The following is an 18,038-nucleotide window of genomic DNA, read 5'->3' as shown; positions in this document are numbered from 1 at the left end:
CGTCCGCCTTTCCTGTGTGACTGCTGTGGGTTTAAACTGTTCATTTTTCCTAGCTGGTTGATTAACATTCAAGTCGCAGAGCGGCATCGTAGTTGCTACTGAGTTATTTTGGCCCACAAGTTTAGTAGCTGAGAGACTGTAGGAGGAGCATTGAAGCATTTTGACCAAAGATGGTTACTTGCCAAAGGGAGAGGATAAAAATGTCCTAGAGAAACACACAGTTAAATGCAGACAGACACATCACACTGAATTTAAGGAATTTATTTCTCAGGATACTGCAGATCATGCGCATTGCCATCTTAGAAAAGTTGTCAACTAACTCTTTACAAAGAAATCGCCTGTAAAGAAACGTTAAAGCTAATGGTTAAATTGCTCATTCACAACTTGACTGTATGACTTTTGAACATTTTATTCTGACTTCCTGGATATTTTTTCTATTAAAAAAAACAACAACCGTTCTTCACTGTGATTTGTAGTTACAAAAAACTACGGAAGAGTATTGAAGAGGGGAAAAAAAAGATTGTCAGAATTCTGACTTTCTGAAACAACCCCCCCCCCCCCCCGCCCCCCAAAAATCAATTTCAATTCTGAGAATAAAGTCAGAAGTCTGACTAAATTTTGTGATTAAAGTGATAATTCTCACTTTAAAATCAGAATTCTGAGATTAAAATTAGAATTCTGGGATTATAGTGATAAAGTGAGAATTCTGAGATTCTCACTTTAAAGTCAGAATTCTGACTAAATTTTATGATTAAAGTGATAATTCTGACTTTAAAATCAGAATTCTGAGATTGAAGTGAGATTTATCATTTTAAGGTCAGAATTCTGAGATTAAAGTAATAAAGTGATAATGCTGAGATTAAAGTCAGAATTCTAACTTTAAAGTCAGAATTCTGAGGTTAAAGTACTAAAGTGAAGTCAGAATTCTAAATCAGAATTCTCTCTTTAATGTCAGAATTCTGAGATTAACGTCAGAATTCTGACTAAATTCTGTGATTAAAATCAGAATTCTGAGAATAAAGTGAGAATCCTGCTAACCCTTTTTTCCCTCTTCACTGGCCCCAATCCTCTTCCGTAAATAACACATTAGTTAGCTGGTTTAGCCCACACACAAAAAAAGTCCCTACCTTAGAATTTTGAGGCAGACCAACTAACCACCATTCTACTGTGGTGACAAGTAGAACTAATGTGTGACAAAATAGTCACAAGATACGGACAAATACATGTAATAAATACACACCAGTCCAGCGTTGTCAACAGATATGTAGCAGTGGAATGTTATTTTAAACTGTGTAACATTCTTCATTTCTCTTCTACTGCATGTTCATTTTGTTTGTTTGCTTTGTTGCAGGGATGAATGCAGCTGTGCGTGCTGTGGTTCGAATGGGCTTGTATGTGGGAGCAAAGGTTTATTTCATTCGTGAGGTGAGTCAGAACTTCTTATTGTAGGACTAGAATGTAACAAATCCGAGTTTCTTTCTGTATAAAGGCTACACAAAGTTATTGACAATTATGAAATACGTTTAGCTAAAATGTAAGTCTCAAATGGCATTAACTCATTCACTCCCAGCCATTTTCACTGACGCAACCCTCTTCGCTCCCGGCTGTTTTACTGGATTTTCACTGATGTTGCAAGGCCCACAGAATATTGTGTTCTATTGCTATAAAAACGTGGAACCTACCAAAAGAAAAATAAAAGTCTCTTCTTTCATCAGGAAAAACAAGTATATTACAATCTGTTTCCGTTTAGCTGCAATTAGCATTAGAATATAGCTAAGTTTCATCATTATTTACTGTTTAAAACAGTGGGGAGGGGGAAGCTTTTTGCTACATGGCCCTGGTTGATCTCTTATACTCTGCTGCCACATGCTGGCCGTTTTTTGCAATAACTACCATTGCTTCAAACATTCTCTTCAGTTCAGAGGCTGCATCAGTGCCTTGAACGTAATCGGCGAAATCGTAAAATTGGGGGATTAAAAACCACACCAAAACAGTCACACATTTTAAATGAGTGAAAGATTTATTTGTACATCCACTTTGCATTTTGTGTTTAATCAGGGGTATCAAGGTATGGTGGATGGAGGGGAGAACATAACAGAAGCTACATGGGAAAGTGTGTCCAGCATGCTTCAAGTAGTAAGTATGAAAAACGGCTATTGCAAATTGTTAATTTCATGATTATGATTTAAAGATTCAAGTCATGTTGCAAGACTGGTGTTGTGTTTGGACAAGTATTTCACAATCTGACTAAAAAAAATAACTTATGCTCTTAAATCTTCAGGGTGGGACAGTTATCGGCAGTGCCCGCTGCAAAGATTTTCGCACCCACGAAGGACGCCTGAAGGCTGCTCTCAACCTGGTGAAGCTTGGCATCACCAACCTTTGTGTGATTGGTGGCGATGGCAGCTTGACGGGAGCCAACCTCTTCAGGGAGGAATGGAGTGGACTGCTAGCGGAACTGGTAGAGCAAGGTACGAGGGCTGGCGTTTAAATGAAATGAAATGAAATGCCATTCAAAAATGTCCAAAACACATTTCATGTCTATAACTCATTTGCTCCCCAAAATTTATAAAAAACGTTCTATTTTAAATTTGGACATGATCTCAAAAACGTATTTATATGTTTTTTTAATTATTATTTTTATTTATTTTTTTTATGCTAGAGCATAGAAGGCTTTGATGCAGCCTTCCTTAAAACAGTGGTTCTCAAATGGGGGTACATGAAGACATTCCAGGGTGTACGTGAGATATTAAAATATATTTCAAAAGTATATATAAATATTTCCGGTATTCAAATTCAGTGTCCTAAAAACCCAGCATCTACCCCATAGCAGAATGATTCAACCCAACTTGTCACCACCTAGAATGATCAGTCAATCACTTGAAAACTTTATTTAAAATTCACTTAATTATTTCTTTTTGAGAACAGAGCTTTAATATAAGCCCAAAGGCGGGCAAATAATGTTGATAATAATTTTTATGTGCACAAATCTCTATTTATAATTAAATTATTTGTTGTCTTTTTTTATTTCTTTTTTTTCCTCAAATATTTCAAGAGACCACATATATACAAGTAGAGTTCCAAAGTTTAAAAAAAAACAGACATTGATGCACTCTGGTTTAATTTTTATTTATTTTTTTTCCCTCAAACAGAAATTCTTCGCTCTGGTTAGAGGGCTGAAAAAATATTTCACAGGGGGTACGTCACTGAAAAAAGATTGAGAACCACTGGCTTAAAGCAATGCTATTTATTACAAAAAACGGCCAGCAGTTGGCAGCAGAGTATAAGAGATCAGCATGGGCCAAGCTCTTTTCGCCAGTGTTTTCAATAGGTTTGTGAATAATGATGAAACTTAGCTACATTCTAATGCTAATGAACGGAAACAGATACAAATATACTTTTTTTCTTGATGAAAAAAGAGACTCTAATCTATATTTTTTGTAGGTATGTTTTTATAGCAATAGAGCACAATATTCTGTGGGCCTTGCAAAATTTGTCAAAATCCAGTGAAACAGCCGGAGCGAAGGGGGTTGCTTCAGTGAAAATGGCTGGGAGTGAATGAGTTAATTATAGCATTTAATGCAAAGTGCAAATAAAAAGTAGCTAAACCCAATGGTATGCAATATTCTTTAACCCAGCAGTTTCCATAGCACAGAGCTATGTGGCTTATTATGGCAACAAACGATCTTGCAAATACACTGGAAAAGATAGAGGGAGTTTTCATCTGACCGCAGCGTACTTCTCCTTCTCAGGTTCTATTGAGCAGCAGTCTGTTCAGACTTACTCCGCCCTTCACATTGTCGGGATGGTGGGCTCCATTGATAACGACTTCTGTGGGACTGATATGACAATAGGCACAGATTCCGCTCTACACCGAATCATTGAGGTGGTGGATGCGATTATGACAACCGCGCAGAGGTGAGAGGTCAACGGTGAACTTTCAACTGAGTATGTGGCATTCCGCAGATTTTACACCAGATCATCTTTTAACCTGTTGCGGTGTTATTTTTCAGTCACCAGAGGACGTTTGTTTTAGAAGTAATGGGCAGACACTGCGGGTAAGATTTTATCATGGTAGTAGAAGATTCCCCATCACAATTCATACAGCACAGAAAAATCTGTAATTGTGTGTGTTATTTTAGCTACCTGGCCTTGGTTAGCGCCTTGGCTTGTGGGGCAGATTGGGTGTTAATTCCTGAGATGCCTCCGGAGGATGGCTGGGAAGAGAAGATGTGTCAAAAACTGTCTGCGGTAACACAGTCTATAGTTGCTCCAATGTTTAATATTGCTACACACTTAATTCAACAAAAATAATAATTATAATAATACATTTTTAATAATAATTTTAAAAAAAAGAAAAAATATTGTATATAAATAATAATAAAAAAAATCTCCCGTTTTTAATTAATTGTATTTTATCCTACATGCAAATATTTTTTTCGTCAATTAGTTCTCGGTTAATCTCGATCCTTTTCAGGCGTGCTCGTGCCTTTCATCCTCCAACACTGCCTCAAGTTGTGGCCGTGTGAAGCTTTAGCTCAGTCTCAAACAAAAGGTGTTTATTTAAGATAATGTGCACATTCTAGTGTGCCTTTTTATTGTCAAACACACACTTTCGTGTTATAACCCTGCACTTTAATCAGCACTTTATCTCTCACTTGCCAGGTGGGTGAATTAGTCAAGTCAAAGTGAAGTATTTATAGTAGCATAATAAAACATTTGAGAATTTCACCACACTTGAAATCAGGGATGTTGGATACCACTTTTTTTTTTTCCAGACAAGTACTCAACTCACCGATACTGTCACCAAGTACTGATACCACTAGTACTTTTGATACAGAAGATTTTCCCCAGATTTTTTTTAAAAGTAAGACCTATAAATATATCCCAATATAGCATTTTCCCTTAATATTGCATAAAATTAATGGCAATTTTCTATTATTCAAATTTTTAGTTCCTAATCGTAAGACGGTCACAAGAGATATCGGTCGCTATCGAGAGTACCGATACCTTAAAATAAGGCCGGTATCGGCACCAATAACAATACCTGTACTTGAAATAAATATAGCTAGAGCTGTCAATATTAATTGATTCGATAGTGATAGACAGCACTAAATTAATGGATTATTTGCATGTAGGAAATTTCTCATCATTTGTTTAAATTCATGAAATATTGTTAAAAAATTGATTTTATACATTGAACGAACAATTAAGTATTTTTGCTAGTGCTGGACAAATAAAGCTTCATGGAAGTTTTATGTAGCACTTGCGATATTTTTTGACCCCACTAGATGGCTAAAATCAAAATTTCAAGATGCAGTGGAAATGTCAACAATTCGCATTCCACTGGCCTATATATTGAAACCAAGAGAACCATCTACAGGGGTAAAAAATATCGAAAAGTGCTTCATGAAGCTTCATTTTCCAATCACAACCTATTCCAGTCGTTAAAATGCACTTTTCTCAGTGTTTCAATGCATTTTCTTCTTTTGGAGAAATGATATTGTTGTTGTGATCCAGACCCGTTCCAGGGGCACAAGGCTGAATATAATCATAGTGGCAGAGGGATCCATTGATAGGCACGGGAAGCCCATAACATCTAGTATTGTCAAGGATGTGAGTACATTCATGCAAAGAAAGGGGAAGCCAGAAGCATGGAGCCTTGACTGGTGGAAATCAGCGGAGAGACATTGTGTGCCATGATAAATGGCATCAATATCTTCTTGTGTACGCGATGCTGTTTGACCAAGCTGCAATAATATGATGGCAAAGCAGCAAGTAAGGCAGGATATTGCTAACGAGAATGAGCAAACAAGCTCTGCACACATTTAAGCTGCCATAGCGAACAAAACAACTTCCTGTCCGGTTCCCGTGCTTCTGAAAGCCCACGTCACAGCCACATTCACACTTTTTCTGTCATGCTGTCTCTCCGTCACACCTGTAGAATCGAGCAGGGATGAAAAGGCTGAATATCATAATAGTAGCCGAAGGGGCGATTGACCGTAACAACAAGGCAATTACTACTGAGTGCATTAAGGATGTAAGTACAGTACAGTGTGGCGCGTTCCACCGCTTGACCTCCGACTGCCTCCTATGTGACCTCTACTACTTTGTTGCTGCCCTCATGTGGCTTTGACTTTGTCGCTGTGTTTCTGTAATGCTCTATCCGACACCCTCGTAGGGTAAGGCCCCCTTCACTACTGATACTGCTGCTACTATGGCAGCTGCTAACATCACTCTTAAGACACCACTGAGCACTTGTAAAATGTAGCGTCGTTTACGCAAAACAACTATCCACGTTATTGTTGGCTTTTTGTTTTGATTCTGTAGAATTTAGCCCTGACCCTGCACTCTTATTGTTGTGTACAGCATCCAAATGTGTTTCCAGTTTGATGTGGAGTTCAAGTCCTTGCACCCCACGCCCTGCACATGACTAAAATGACTGAAAAATGTGAATGGCTTGCTTGTGCTTTGCTGTTTCCCCTTCTCTTCAGCTTTTTTAAATTTTATTTTTTATCGAATTCTGTTGAGTGCCCGTGTTTGAGTTGTTGCATAATGAATTACGGATTGCTTATTTTACTGTTAAAAGATAAATAGGGATGTAACGAAAACCGTTTTAATATCGATGTAAACTGCTTAGAATACGCATCAATTTATAAAATAAAAGCATCGATTCACAACGCCATGTTAACTCTTACCTTGCGCAGTTTTTCGTCGCTTCTAACCGGACCCTTTTGGGGTCCGGGCACGTTATGCGGATATCCGGTATTGTTTGGCGGGTCTTCGTAGGCACCAATAAAAACTTGGTTAGATCTTTGTAAGTAATCGGTTTAATGTTTTAAGTTTTGTAAGTGGCTCATCGTTTACTTAATGAGACACTTTTTCGTCTGTGTGTTTATCGCCTGTGGCCTAAATGAATTACACTTGCGGTGAAATACGTGTAGTTGATGTAGTGTCCTACTAGTCCACTAGAGGGCCTCGTTGTTACACTTGTTGAACAGATATCTGTTTAGTCTGTCATTTGATTTTGATTTGATTCGTCTCAAACAAGCACAGCAACAAAAACATAACAAAGGAAAGGGAAAAAAAACACAAGATGCAAGTTTGAGATGGGGCAGAAAAAAACTAAACTTATCACCCCCCACCTCTTTCCATAATTTAAAATCAGAATCCATAAAGACATAAACAAGTATTGCAAAACATTTTAGAAGATTAAAAGAAGTTTAAGGACAAGCCTCCTTGTAAAGTAATATAGTAAAAAAAAATCTACACGAATCCTCAACAAAGCTTCTGGAGCTTCATTCTCCATACTATCATCTAGCTGCACAAAGCTGAGAACATATTGCAAGCGCAGAATATTAACCTTAAAAGTGAGGTCTTTAATTTTCACTCAGAAATAAACACTTCTTAAACACTGAATGAATACACATGCAATCCTTCTCAATCAACACCTCTGGGTTTCTGTTAATGTGTGGTGGTGATTTCGTCATCATCCACCACCACCCCAGCCTGTATTGTTTGTGGGCGGAAAGTCTATGTTTACCCCTCCAGCCAATCACAGAGCAGGGGGGCGTGTCGCTGAAGTCAGGCGCAACGTTGACGAGAAGAATGGGGGTGGAGCCATGGGAGGAGCCAGTTTTGAATTGGTTGTTTACAAACACAACTAAAGACCACATCTTTAACCGCAAAGCGCTGATAACAAGTCTAAAATGCAGTCAAAATTCTTAGTTAAATTTTGAGTTGTTTTTTTTTATACATAAAGTTACCAAAAGTTATTGTTTATATCACAGACAAAATGTATATGTTAAAATAAAAATATCTTGGTTATCAAAGGAGTCATTTTGTAAAAAAATAAATAAATTGAATCAAATAGATTCGGGTTTGAGTGAATCGTTACATCCCTAGTTATAAAGATTTTTAAGTACCATTTTTACACATTTTATTAGCATATGACATTTCAGGAATTCGTATTTTGGCGATTACAGCTTAATTTCTGCATTTTATACCTCCAGCTTGTTGTCAAATGTTTGGGTTTTGACACGCGAGTGACAATCCTGGGGCACGTGCAGCGAGGAGGAACCCCTTCAGCGTTTGATCGCATCCTGGTACGGTCACTGCATCAGTAACTTGTTATATACTCAACTCAACCATCAATTACTGCTCAAACTCATGTTCACCTTTTCTTGAAACTCCTTCTTGAAGAGTCACAGTCTCAACACTCAACAGGGCATTATCTATTTAATCCAAGTGCGTGTGAGGGGACGTAGCCTCAGGTTGCACAGATTAAGACAGATTTAAACAGATTAACAGAGTATGCGAGACTAAGAAAGAGGAAGACCTTAACAGAAGAAATAAATAAATCTTGTTTTATATATACTAGGAGTGTCAGGTGATTACATTTGATTGACATGACTCTTGAAAACGTTTTCATAATCTTGTTAACACAAAAGTGGGGGAATTTTTTTTTTAACTAATAGAAATATCTCTGCATCTTTTAGTCATTGCTATAGTAATTTCATAGTGATTAATTAAATTAGGTTTTAAAAAAAAAAGATGTACTGCACTGTAAAGAAAATGAGTGTGATATTGATTTGTGTTGGTAATTTATCTGCCACTAGATGGCATAATTGCATTTGTAAGACGTTGGTGACAGCTCAGTGTGTTTTTCTTTCCATATTAAAAGCTATCTAATCTTTAACATTAAGTAGCTTGTGAAATTCTGCACATTTTTTAAATTGTAAAATACAACTTGACCCCGGTTTCCACAAATATATGCATTATTATTACATTTAATACTGCTAACTAAATTTTGATGTGCACCTGTCTGCTACATTGCGACTGGAATTCCCCCCATTAATCGCACGTTTAAAAAATTGTGTTGTTAAAGGAATTTTAAATTAACTCAAAATTAATGCACTCATTTTGTCACCCCTAATTTATACAAAAAATTGACCCTTTGGTTATTTCTGAACTTCTGCAGCAACTTTTTTTTTTTCCAGTCAATAATAGTAACTGCGAACCTTTGGCCACAATAATAATAATTAGAAACAATGCAATTGAAGTGTTATTAAGCTGTTGATTGTCTGTTCATGCAGGCCAGCCGAATGGGCGTGGAGGCTGTTCTTGCCCTGCTGGAGACCACAGCCAATACGCCAGCCTGTGTGGTGTCTCTATGCGGTAACCAATCAGTGCGCTTGCCTCTGATGGAATGTGTACAGATGGTAGGTACTGGATTAGACTGGCGGCGAGAACAAGTATTAATTGCGCATATGACTGCACATTCGACAATGATGACGAAACACATTGAGTGCGGTGATGTGCCGAGAAACAAAAGTTAGATTTATTTTTTGTGTGTGTTATTACATTATATTTCTTGATATGTAGTACCTTTGAAATGTGTAAATAAAACATTTGGATTAATGCATTCGTTAGATTTTTAGTCATTTGTTTGTTGGGGAGCAAAGCTATTTTAGTTAATGAAACCTAACGGAATAACAAAGTAAAATTCCAAAAACATTTTCGTTAACGAAATAAAATAAAAACGAAAATGCATTAAAAAAAAAAAGACTACAAAACTAACTATAATCATAGCAAAAATGTCCTTTGTTTTAGTCTTTGGTAATTATTGCAATACTGTACATGAGCCTTTGGGGTTGATTTTGTGATTTTAGGTATATTTATTTCAATATTCATTTCATTTATTTTTTTCAGGCAAAAACTTACAGTTGAAACATTCTGTAGTCTCATAATGAGAACAGAAAAAAATAGAGAAAAAAATGATTTTGCCTGAAAGGGAGTGGGGAGAAGAAAATGTTAATATATTAATTAAATTAAATAATATATCATATTAACCAGAACATTTGAAATCAGAACCGCCCTAAAAACTATTTAAAAGTAACTCAATTTAAAAAACAAACCTCAAAATGAAATAAAATCTAACTATCATAAATATTTTTTTCACCTGTATTCATAATACATTTCAACTATGATTCAAAATCTTTTCTCTTTTTCTCCTTAGACTCAAGAGGTGCAGAAGGCAATGGATGAAAAAAAGTTTGAAGAAGCAGTTAAGCTCCGTGGCAGGTAAGAGAACTCTTCTGATATTTCTTCACTTTCTTTCCGATCAAGACATAGTAGTTTGCTATTTACGAGCTAATGGAGACAAATACATTTAACTTCAGATCACTGGTATTGCATTTCCACTCAGGAACACCCTCTTTAAATAATTGCTCAAGTCTTTTTTTTGGGGGGGGGGGACAAAATTATTTTGCATAAATCATCTCATGGCGTGTTTCCAATCCTGAACATTCTGAAAAAATGACTTAGGCAATTATTTTAAGAAGGCGTCGATATGTGACCTGCAATTGACTTGACCATTCCAGGGTGAAATATTTCACTTTGTTGCCTAGATTAGGCTCCGTATTTCCCTTGACCCTGAACAAGCTAATAGCATAGAAAATGGATGGAATGAAACTTCTTATTTGATTTTTACTGCAGGAGTTTTGAGAACAACCTGAAGACGTACAAATTGCTGGCTCATCGTAAACCGGAGTCTGAACTGCCGATTGTAAGTCTCAACGGTTTGTCCTCACCTGAAGTGCAGTTGTTGATACAAGCCAAGGTTATTTTAGTTGATGAAAAAACTAAAGAAAAAAAAAACAATTCCGTTAACGAAATAAAATAAAAACCAAAATGGTTTTAAAAAAATGAAAACTAACAAACTACATTTTATGCTTATAAAACTAACTATAACTATATCCAAAATATACTTTGTTTTAGTCTTTGGCAAATAATTTAATACATGAGCCTTAGGAGATGATTTTAAATGTGATTTTAAGTAGATTTATTTTGATTTTAACCGGAATTAGGACGTTTGAAAGTGTGTCACACAGAAGTGACGTCATCTAGCAGCAACAAATAGAAAAGCACCTTCAGAAAAAGAAAAAAGAAAAGCACCTTCAGATGACGTCGCTCCTAATTAAGCTGCATTATTTTTTTCATTTTACCATGATGTTTATTAAATATAGCGCACAGGTAATACATATTCAAAAACTAATACTAATATTGAAACTAAAATTATAATTTTTTTTTAAATATCTAAAACTAATAAAAAAATGAACAGAACCGTCTTGAGAATGAATTCAAACTAACTAAATGTAAAAAACTAAATAAAAACTTAACTAAAATGAAAATTCCAAAACTATCATTGCTATTAACCCTGCTACAAACCCAAATAAAAACAAACACTAACATGTTTTTAATCAGCAATTAAAGCATGTTTTTTAGATAAAAAGTGCAAGAAGAGCCCGTTTATATCACCTCCAGTGATCTAAGACATCTTTACTCCATGCTGAGGCGTGACTGTGCCGAACTCCCCAGTGGGCTTTTGCAGCCTCCTGCTATGCCTCGCTATGGAGGCAGCTCTGGACAGAAAATCAGTCAAGTGTGCAGACAGCGCGGCCTGGCTCGCGCTGCGGCGTTCCCATCAGGGGCACTCCTGCGTCTGTGGTAATGATCAAGGCAGTTGGAGCGTGTACCTTGGAGCAGAACATGACGCATGTATTGATTCTTTCTGTAGTGCCTGGCGGTTAACTGCTTCAACAAACCCGTACCGTAGCTCCAGATGTTACGTTTCAAATGTTCGAGGGCGAGTTTTTAACTCATTCACTGCCATTGATGGCTATAGACGTCAAAAATTCGTTTGAACTATTTCTATTATTTAAATGTTTTTTTTCTCACTTTTGTTAACAAGAGTATGAAAACCTAATAGAAAATTATTGTACATTTAGAACAGATCTAAAATATGTGATTAATCGTGAGTTAACTATTGAAGTCATGCGATTAATAAAATTATAAATTTTAATCGTCTGATGCCCCTAATCTTTAATAATTTAATCGCCTGACGCCCCTAATTTTTATTAATCTTATCTTAAAAAAAAATTAAAAAAAACATTTAAACAAAATGTCTAAGTTTTCATACTCTTGTTAACAAAAGTGGGGGAAAAAAATTAAAATTACAAATTTTAATCATCTGACGCCCCTAATCTTTAATAATTTAATCGCCTGACGCTTTTTAATTTTTAAAATCTTTTCTTGAAAAAAAAAAAAGGTTATTTAAAAAAAAAAAGTCTAGGTTTTCATACTCTTGTTAACAAAAGTGTGTGTGTGTGTGTGGGGGGGGGGGGGATTAAAATTACACATTTTAATCGTCTGACGCCCCTAATTTTTAATAATCTTTTCTTAAAAAATTTTTCTTAAAAGATTTTTAAAAAATGTCTAGGTTTTCATACTCTTGTAACAAAAGTGGAAAACAAATTAAACTAATAGGCATAGTTACAAATTAATTTTGGACGTTTATAGCCGTCAATGGCAGTGAATGAGTTAAAAAAACAGTTTTGTTTCTGATGATACTTTTTTTTTTGGTGTGATTCTTATGTCAACAGAGCAATTTTAATGTGGCGGTGTTGAACGTGGGCGCACCTGCGGCAGGCATGAATGCGGCCGTCCGTTCAGCTGTCAGGGTGGGCATCTCGGAGGGGCACAAAATGTTTGCTGTCAATGATGGGTTTGAGGGCTTCTACAAAGGTCAGGTAAGTTAAGTACTGGAACCGGGCATTTATTTGCTCACAGTCACACTCATTAGAACACAGAGCTCCATCTAATCAGCAAACTTTAAACATAAATGCATACCATCTGTATTCTCTGTAATTTAGATACATGCAAGAGATTGTTTTTCCCCCAGACGAATATGTAAAATATGAGTTCACATGTATAGCGTAATACATGTTCAGTAAGGTTAAGAACCACTGTTTTAAACTAAATATTTTATTTGTCCAATAGAGGGCGTCATAGAATAACATATCGACTGCCGTTGCATAGCACACATCCTGTGAATTGTGGAAACCATTAGATTTATTTTAACCAAGTTAGCAGTTAAAACCAGACAGTGATTATTTATCTGCTCTGTAATCTGGTAAATCTTTTTTTTTTGTTTTTTGTCTGTTAAAACTGGTTGCGCATCTCTCCTCTTCTATCCTGTTCTGACCTTTTCACGATCAGTAACCTTAATTCTCTAGACAGCCAACTCGGGCTGATTCAAAGGCCAGCACATAATGAACAATGTGGCCATTTATCTCCACCAAACTGTCTCCAATACCACTGGTTAGTTAAACATCCCCTGTGCACTTTGTGCTATCTGAAAACTGGCTGCTCCAATTGACCCGAAGAAAATGAGACCAGCAGGGAGTAATAGATTTCTCTACTTCAGCGCTCTACAGGTCCACTACCTCTCCTTGGGGGGAAAAGAAAGTGTGCAAAAAAATCCCTTTTCATTTAACACCGTGACCCCAAAGAGGAAATGTTTTATATGCCACGGACGACAGCAATCAGGAGGACAAAAGTCATAGAAGTAACTTGTTCAAGCACGTGTTGCGACTGTCTTGCTTTCAGATTAAGGAGATTAAATGGGCTGATGTTGGAGGATGGACAGGACAGGGAGGATCTCTGTTGGGAACTAAAAGGTAAGCCTAGCTGTAAAGACGGGGCATGTAAATTGGAACAAATGATTCAATTGCGATGACTGATTACTGCAGCAAACATCACGTCTGTAAAAAAAAATGTTTTTCTTGATAGAACACTCCCCGCAAAGCATGTTGGCAAAATTGCTGAGCAGATGCGAACTCACAACATAAATGCACTGCTGGTGATTGGTGGATTTGAGGTATGTTACAAACGCCCTTCGTACCCATCAACTTACCAGCTGCTTATTCATTATGACATTATTATTGCATATAATGTATGACAATCATTTCCCATGACAGTTAGAGTGGTGCCTTGAAATACGAGCGACTGGACTTGCAAGTTTTTCGAGATATGAGCCGTATTTTGGCTGATTTTTTTCCCGTTGCTTTTAAACACTTATAATGAAAAGTTTTATTGTTACATCCACTTTTAATAGCTTAGCCTTTCAATAGCAATGGATTAAACACAAACGCGCAGCAACACATGTAGACAGACGATATAACAGTACTCACAGTCCTAGATTATTTATCCTCTGTAAAGACTAATTAATACAGGCATAGTACTGATGAGGGGGGAAATAATTTAGATGTCTAAATAAACTGTACAGCCATCTGTCTGTCTTTTGCCGTCCCCCAAGTAGCCAAGGTTGGCACGCCAGAAAAGCCGCACGTGTGACAAATACAGTTAATCACTGTATGTCATTACTTGTCGTTAAAATACACATTATATTTATTTTTGGTTACGTTTTTTGTTGTTGTTTTTGGAGGGGCAAGACTGGAAATTGAGTTTATTATATCAATCGGGAAAGATGATTTGAGATACATGTGTTTTGAATGAACTCGTATCTCAAGCCACCACTATGTACTGTATGTAAACAATATATATATTTTTTTAATTTAGTTTAGTATTTTATGTTTATTTCTATCAGTATATCTAAATAGTTAATCATTATATTACACAAATAGATTTTTTTTGTATCAAACCCCATCCATTTTAAATTGAATGATGATTAGTTATTTATTACTTATTTGTAACCATTAACTTCCCTAAATGCAAATTGATTGATTTCTTCATCAGCCCTTTTCCAGTCTTTTTGTATTCATGCTCATAATGGCTTTTCAAACATTCCATATAGGACTTAATTTGAAGTGAACTAATAGTCGTATAAAATAACAGTTACCAAATTTGTTATTTATAGTTTTTATTTCATTTCATACAATCCTATCAGTGTCATCTGCTTTTTTCTAACTGAAATGTATGCAAGTATTGTACATTGTTTGTACAGATGTGTGCGTGTATGTGTAATGGAGACTCATAAATGTACAGTATGTAGAGAGGTGTCTGTCTTTTCGCTGCTTTCCGTCGTGATAGGCTTGGCTCCTCCCCTTGGCACCCTCCACATTTGTCTTTTCCCTTCCTTGTGGCAAGTAGCACCCACTCCCCCTCCCCCGACCTGGCAATAATAGCGCCACCCGGCGCAAACACTAAAGCACTCGGCTCTGCCCTGCAGGCCTTCCTGTCGCTGCTGGAGTTGTTAACGGCGCGCGGGAAGTATGACGAGTTCTGTGTGCCCATGATCATGGTCCCGGCCACGGTCTCCAACAATATACCAGGCTCAGACCTCAGCATTGGAGCTGACACAGCTCTGAATGCCATTACTACTGTAAGTCGAGGGCCTGGCAGCTAGAGTAGCTGAGCAGTACACAAATACACTTTGCACTCTCCACACTTGTTGGAAGAATAACCCAGTCAGAAAATGTTAGCCTCTGACAACCACAGTTTTTTTTGTAGCATGACAAAGAGAGCAAGATGAACATTATGTTATTTTCCTTTTGAGGCAAGGTAAGTAGTGCAGTGGGAACATGGAGGCATGGTGCAAGTGCTACAGAACTGGGTACTCCTGCAGTTGCATCCGAATGGGGGCTTAACAGCATGCCTATGATATTGCCTTGGCTCTAATACACGCTAAATACCAATTGTATAGTACATCTGTTCAATTTCATCATAAACATTTCCCATCAATGTTATAATGTGGGTTGTCACCATCTGCCATTTTCATGTCTTTTTCCCTCCTTCACTGAATGTATCAAAGCTTGCCTTGTCTACACTCTTATTATACAGCAGTATGGCCATCGACTTAAAGTGGAAGTCAACCTTAAATATAAATTGACAGTAATATGTTATATGTGATCTCACTAGTCTAAACATGACGTTCTGATTAATATTACATTTGTGGAATAAGAGTTATGAAGCAAAATCCAGCCGTTTTTATCCATCTCGGGGCGGATATTTTGCCCCTTGCTGTCGACTGAAGATGACGTCACAGTTGCTCAGGGGACGGCCAATCACAGCTCACCTGTTTTCTGAAGCTGCGCTGTGATTGGTTGTTATCTGAGGCCTGAGTAACATTGATGTCATCTTGTTTGTTTATTTATTTACGAAAGTAAAAACCCTGCTGCAGTTTGGCCTTAACCCCTGATGCTAGCTAGCTAGGTATCTGAAAGGTGAACAAGCACCATGGGAGCTAGCTAGGGAGCTAGCTACAAGGTAAACAAGCACCATGGGAGCTAGCTAGGGAGCTAGCTAGTTAGCACCTCGGGCTAAAGCCAAACTGTGGCAGGGGTTTTACTTTCTGGACCTGGATTTTCCACCTCTGGCCTCAACAAACATATCTTCAACATAACTGAATTACTACTTTTAGCTAAAATAATTCCATAGCAGCACACATATTAAATACTGTATATACAATCAGTCAAGCTTCTGCAGCATCAAATCTCTTTGACGTTAAAACTTCCATAACTTTCATTTTATATTTAGATAGAGACATAAAATTGATTAATAATTGTGAATTTGTATTCCATAATTGAGCCCCATGATATCTCAATGAAAACTGACCTCGAGATGTGTGATACAATGGTAAGTACAAATTGTTGACTAGTCTGGTTGAATAAGAATCAACTTGAAAATTACAAATAAAAAATGTTTGGAACCTTTGAGGCAAGTCTGAACCCATGCAGAGGTGGCTAATCCAGGTCCAGAAAGTAAAAACCCTGCCACAGTTTGGCTTTAGCCCCAAGTGCTAGCTAGCTAGCTCCCTAGCAAGCTCCCATAGTGATTGTTTACCTTTTAGGGAGCTAGCTAGCTAGCTAGCATCAGGGGCTAGCGCCAAACTAGCAGGATTTTTACTTTCTGGACCTGGATTTGGCACCTCTGAAACCATGTACTTCAATTTGAAAACAAATATACATATTTGAAGAATATTTAAATAAAAAATTGTCAATACATACATCTTCAGTAACAGCAAGCGGCAAAATGGCCGCCTCATGAGATTTTACTGCTTAACTCATATTCCACTAACACAATATTACAGAATAACACATTTAGACTAGTGGGGCTGCTTAGAACATAATATTATGGTCAAAAAATGTTTTGAGGTTGACTTCCCCTTTACTGGTCATGCTCGTTTCATCTCGTTTGACACCTTTCCTAACTCCTTTACTTCATCCTTTCCACATTATTCCATTCTCCATCTTTGTTCGTTCATGTCCATTTTCACATCGTGCTTAAAGGGGCAATCACACGGGAAGAGCCGGAAGGGCAGATACCCTCTCGAAAACAGAGGGATGTGCCTCCTTCGGGGGGCTCTAACGCATATTTAAATGCTGCCGCTTCAGGCGCTTGAGAGTCTGCTGCAGCTGTATGAGGCACGCGCTACCTATGAGGAGTTTTGCATCCCGATGTGTATGCTGCCTGCCACCATAAGTAACAATGTACCGGGTACAGATCTAAGTATTGGCGCGGACACGGCCCTCAATGCCATCGTGGAGGTAAGGCGGTTGGATCCTTTGCATCAATTTGTATTAGGGATGTAACGATATTTGTCACGATATGATATTATCACGATGTGGAGAGGTTGCCAATATTAAAAGGTCATATTGAAAAAAAAACAACTTTTTTTTGTACATAACAGTGACAGAAATAAACTTGTGTGGGTGCGGTTTCTGTCGAACAAAAAATAAGACTACAAAGAAAAAAACGAGCGATTTCATGTGTTTTTTTTAACTAGAGTGCTAATTAGATGAGGTCATATTTATAGTTCAAATAGTACAGGTAACATCAACCTCATCCGGCAATTAGCATGGGTCTTGAACATAGGTGGCCAAAACATGGCTAATTAAAATTAAACTGCACTAATAAACTAACCAGCAGAGGGTGCTGAAAGTGCACAAATGGAAAACAACCTGGCCTTTTTCGCAATAGATGTACGGCTTTTAATATCGCTCCATGACGACCACGATCTCGTGACAATTTTAATATCGCGATATTGCCATTATCGTTACATCCCTACCTTGTATAGATAATGAGAAGATGATGCAAATTATGTGACTTTCCCAGTGCATGCAATGCTAGAACTCGACACACTGTCAGGTGTTAAATGAATGACTTAGCAAATGTATTAGAACACCGTCAGAAGAGACCATCAATCAACATCAAATCTTTTGATTCCTGACATTTTA

General features: G+C 37.2%; 2 protein-coding genes across 9 annotated transcripts in view; one reads left to right on the top strand and one right to left on the bottom strand.

Moving 5' to 3' along the window:
* Window positions 1-4,219, bottom strand: part of adarb2 (adenosine deaminase RNA specific B2 (inactive)) — a 254,338-nt gene extending 250,119 nt beyond the window's left edge. Inside the window, exon 1 of the mRNA XM_077554643.1 lies at window positions 4,147-4,219. The gene's annotated coding sequence lies outside the window, so the exon portion shown is untranslated. The remainder of the gene's footprint in view (window positions 1-4,146) is intronic.
* pfkpa (phosphofructokinase, platelet a) overlaps window positions 1-18,038 on the top strand; it is a 28,882-nt gene that overhangs the window by 2,032 nt on the left and 8,812 nt on the right. For 3 of the 8 annotated variants that reach the window (XR_013289737.1, XM_077554633.1, XM_077554637.1), the window contains exons 2-16: window positions 1,352-1,425; window positions 2,059-2,136; window positions 2,282-2,471; window positions 3,753-3,918; window positions 4,014-4,058; window positions 4,143-4,251; window positions 5,521-5,616; window positions 8,013-8,105; window positions 9,096-9,221; window positions 10,019-10,083; window positions 10,498-10,567; window positions 12,444-12,590; window positions 13,450-13,520; window positions 13,633-13,720; window positions 17,196-17,348. Coding sequence is in view for 7 of the 8 variants with exons in the window: in XM_077554633.1 (XP_077410759.1) it covers window positions 1,352-1,425; window positions 2,059-2,136; window positions 2,282-2,471; window positions 3,753-3,918; window positions 4,014-4,058; window positions 4,143-4,251; window positions 5,521-5,616; window positions 8,013-8,105; window positions 9,096-9,221; window positions 10,019-10,083; window positions 10,498-10,567; window positions 12,444-12,590; window positions 13,450-13,520; window positions 13,633-13,720; window positions 17,196-17,348 (1,571 nt within the window). In the remaining variant the exon portion in view is untranslated. Of the gene's footprint in view, window positions 1-1,351; window positions 1,426-2,058; window positions 2,137-2,266; window positions 2,472-3,752; window positions 3,919-4,013; window positions 4,059-4,142; window positions 4,252-5,520; window positions 5,617-5,944; window positions 6,041-8,012; window positions 8,106-9,095; window positions 9,222-10,018; window positions 10,084-10,497; window positions 10,568-12,443; window positions 12,591-13,449; window positions 13,521-13,632; window positions 13,721-15,031; window positions 15,185-17,195; window positions 17,349-18,038 lie in introns of those variants that run through there. The other 5 variants (XM_077554638.1, XM_077554634.1, XM_077554636.1 and 2 more) reach the window with 5 other exon arrangements.

Source organism: Vanacampus margaritifer, chromosome 20, assembly GCF_051991255.1.
Source record: "Vanacampus margaritifer isolate UIUO_Vmar chromosome 20, RoL_Vmar_1.0, whole genome shotgun sequence".
NCBI classification, from domain to species: domain Eukaryota; kingdom Metazoa; phylum Chordata; class Actinopteri; order Syngnathiformes; family Syngnathidae; genus Vanacampus; species Vanacampus margaritifer.
The sequence above is the reverse complement of the archived record's forward strand: the minus strand, read 5'-3'. Positions and strand labels throughout refer to the sequence as shown.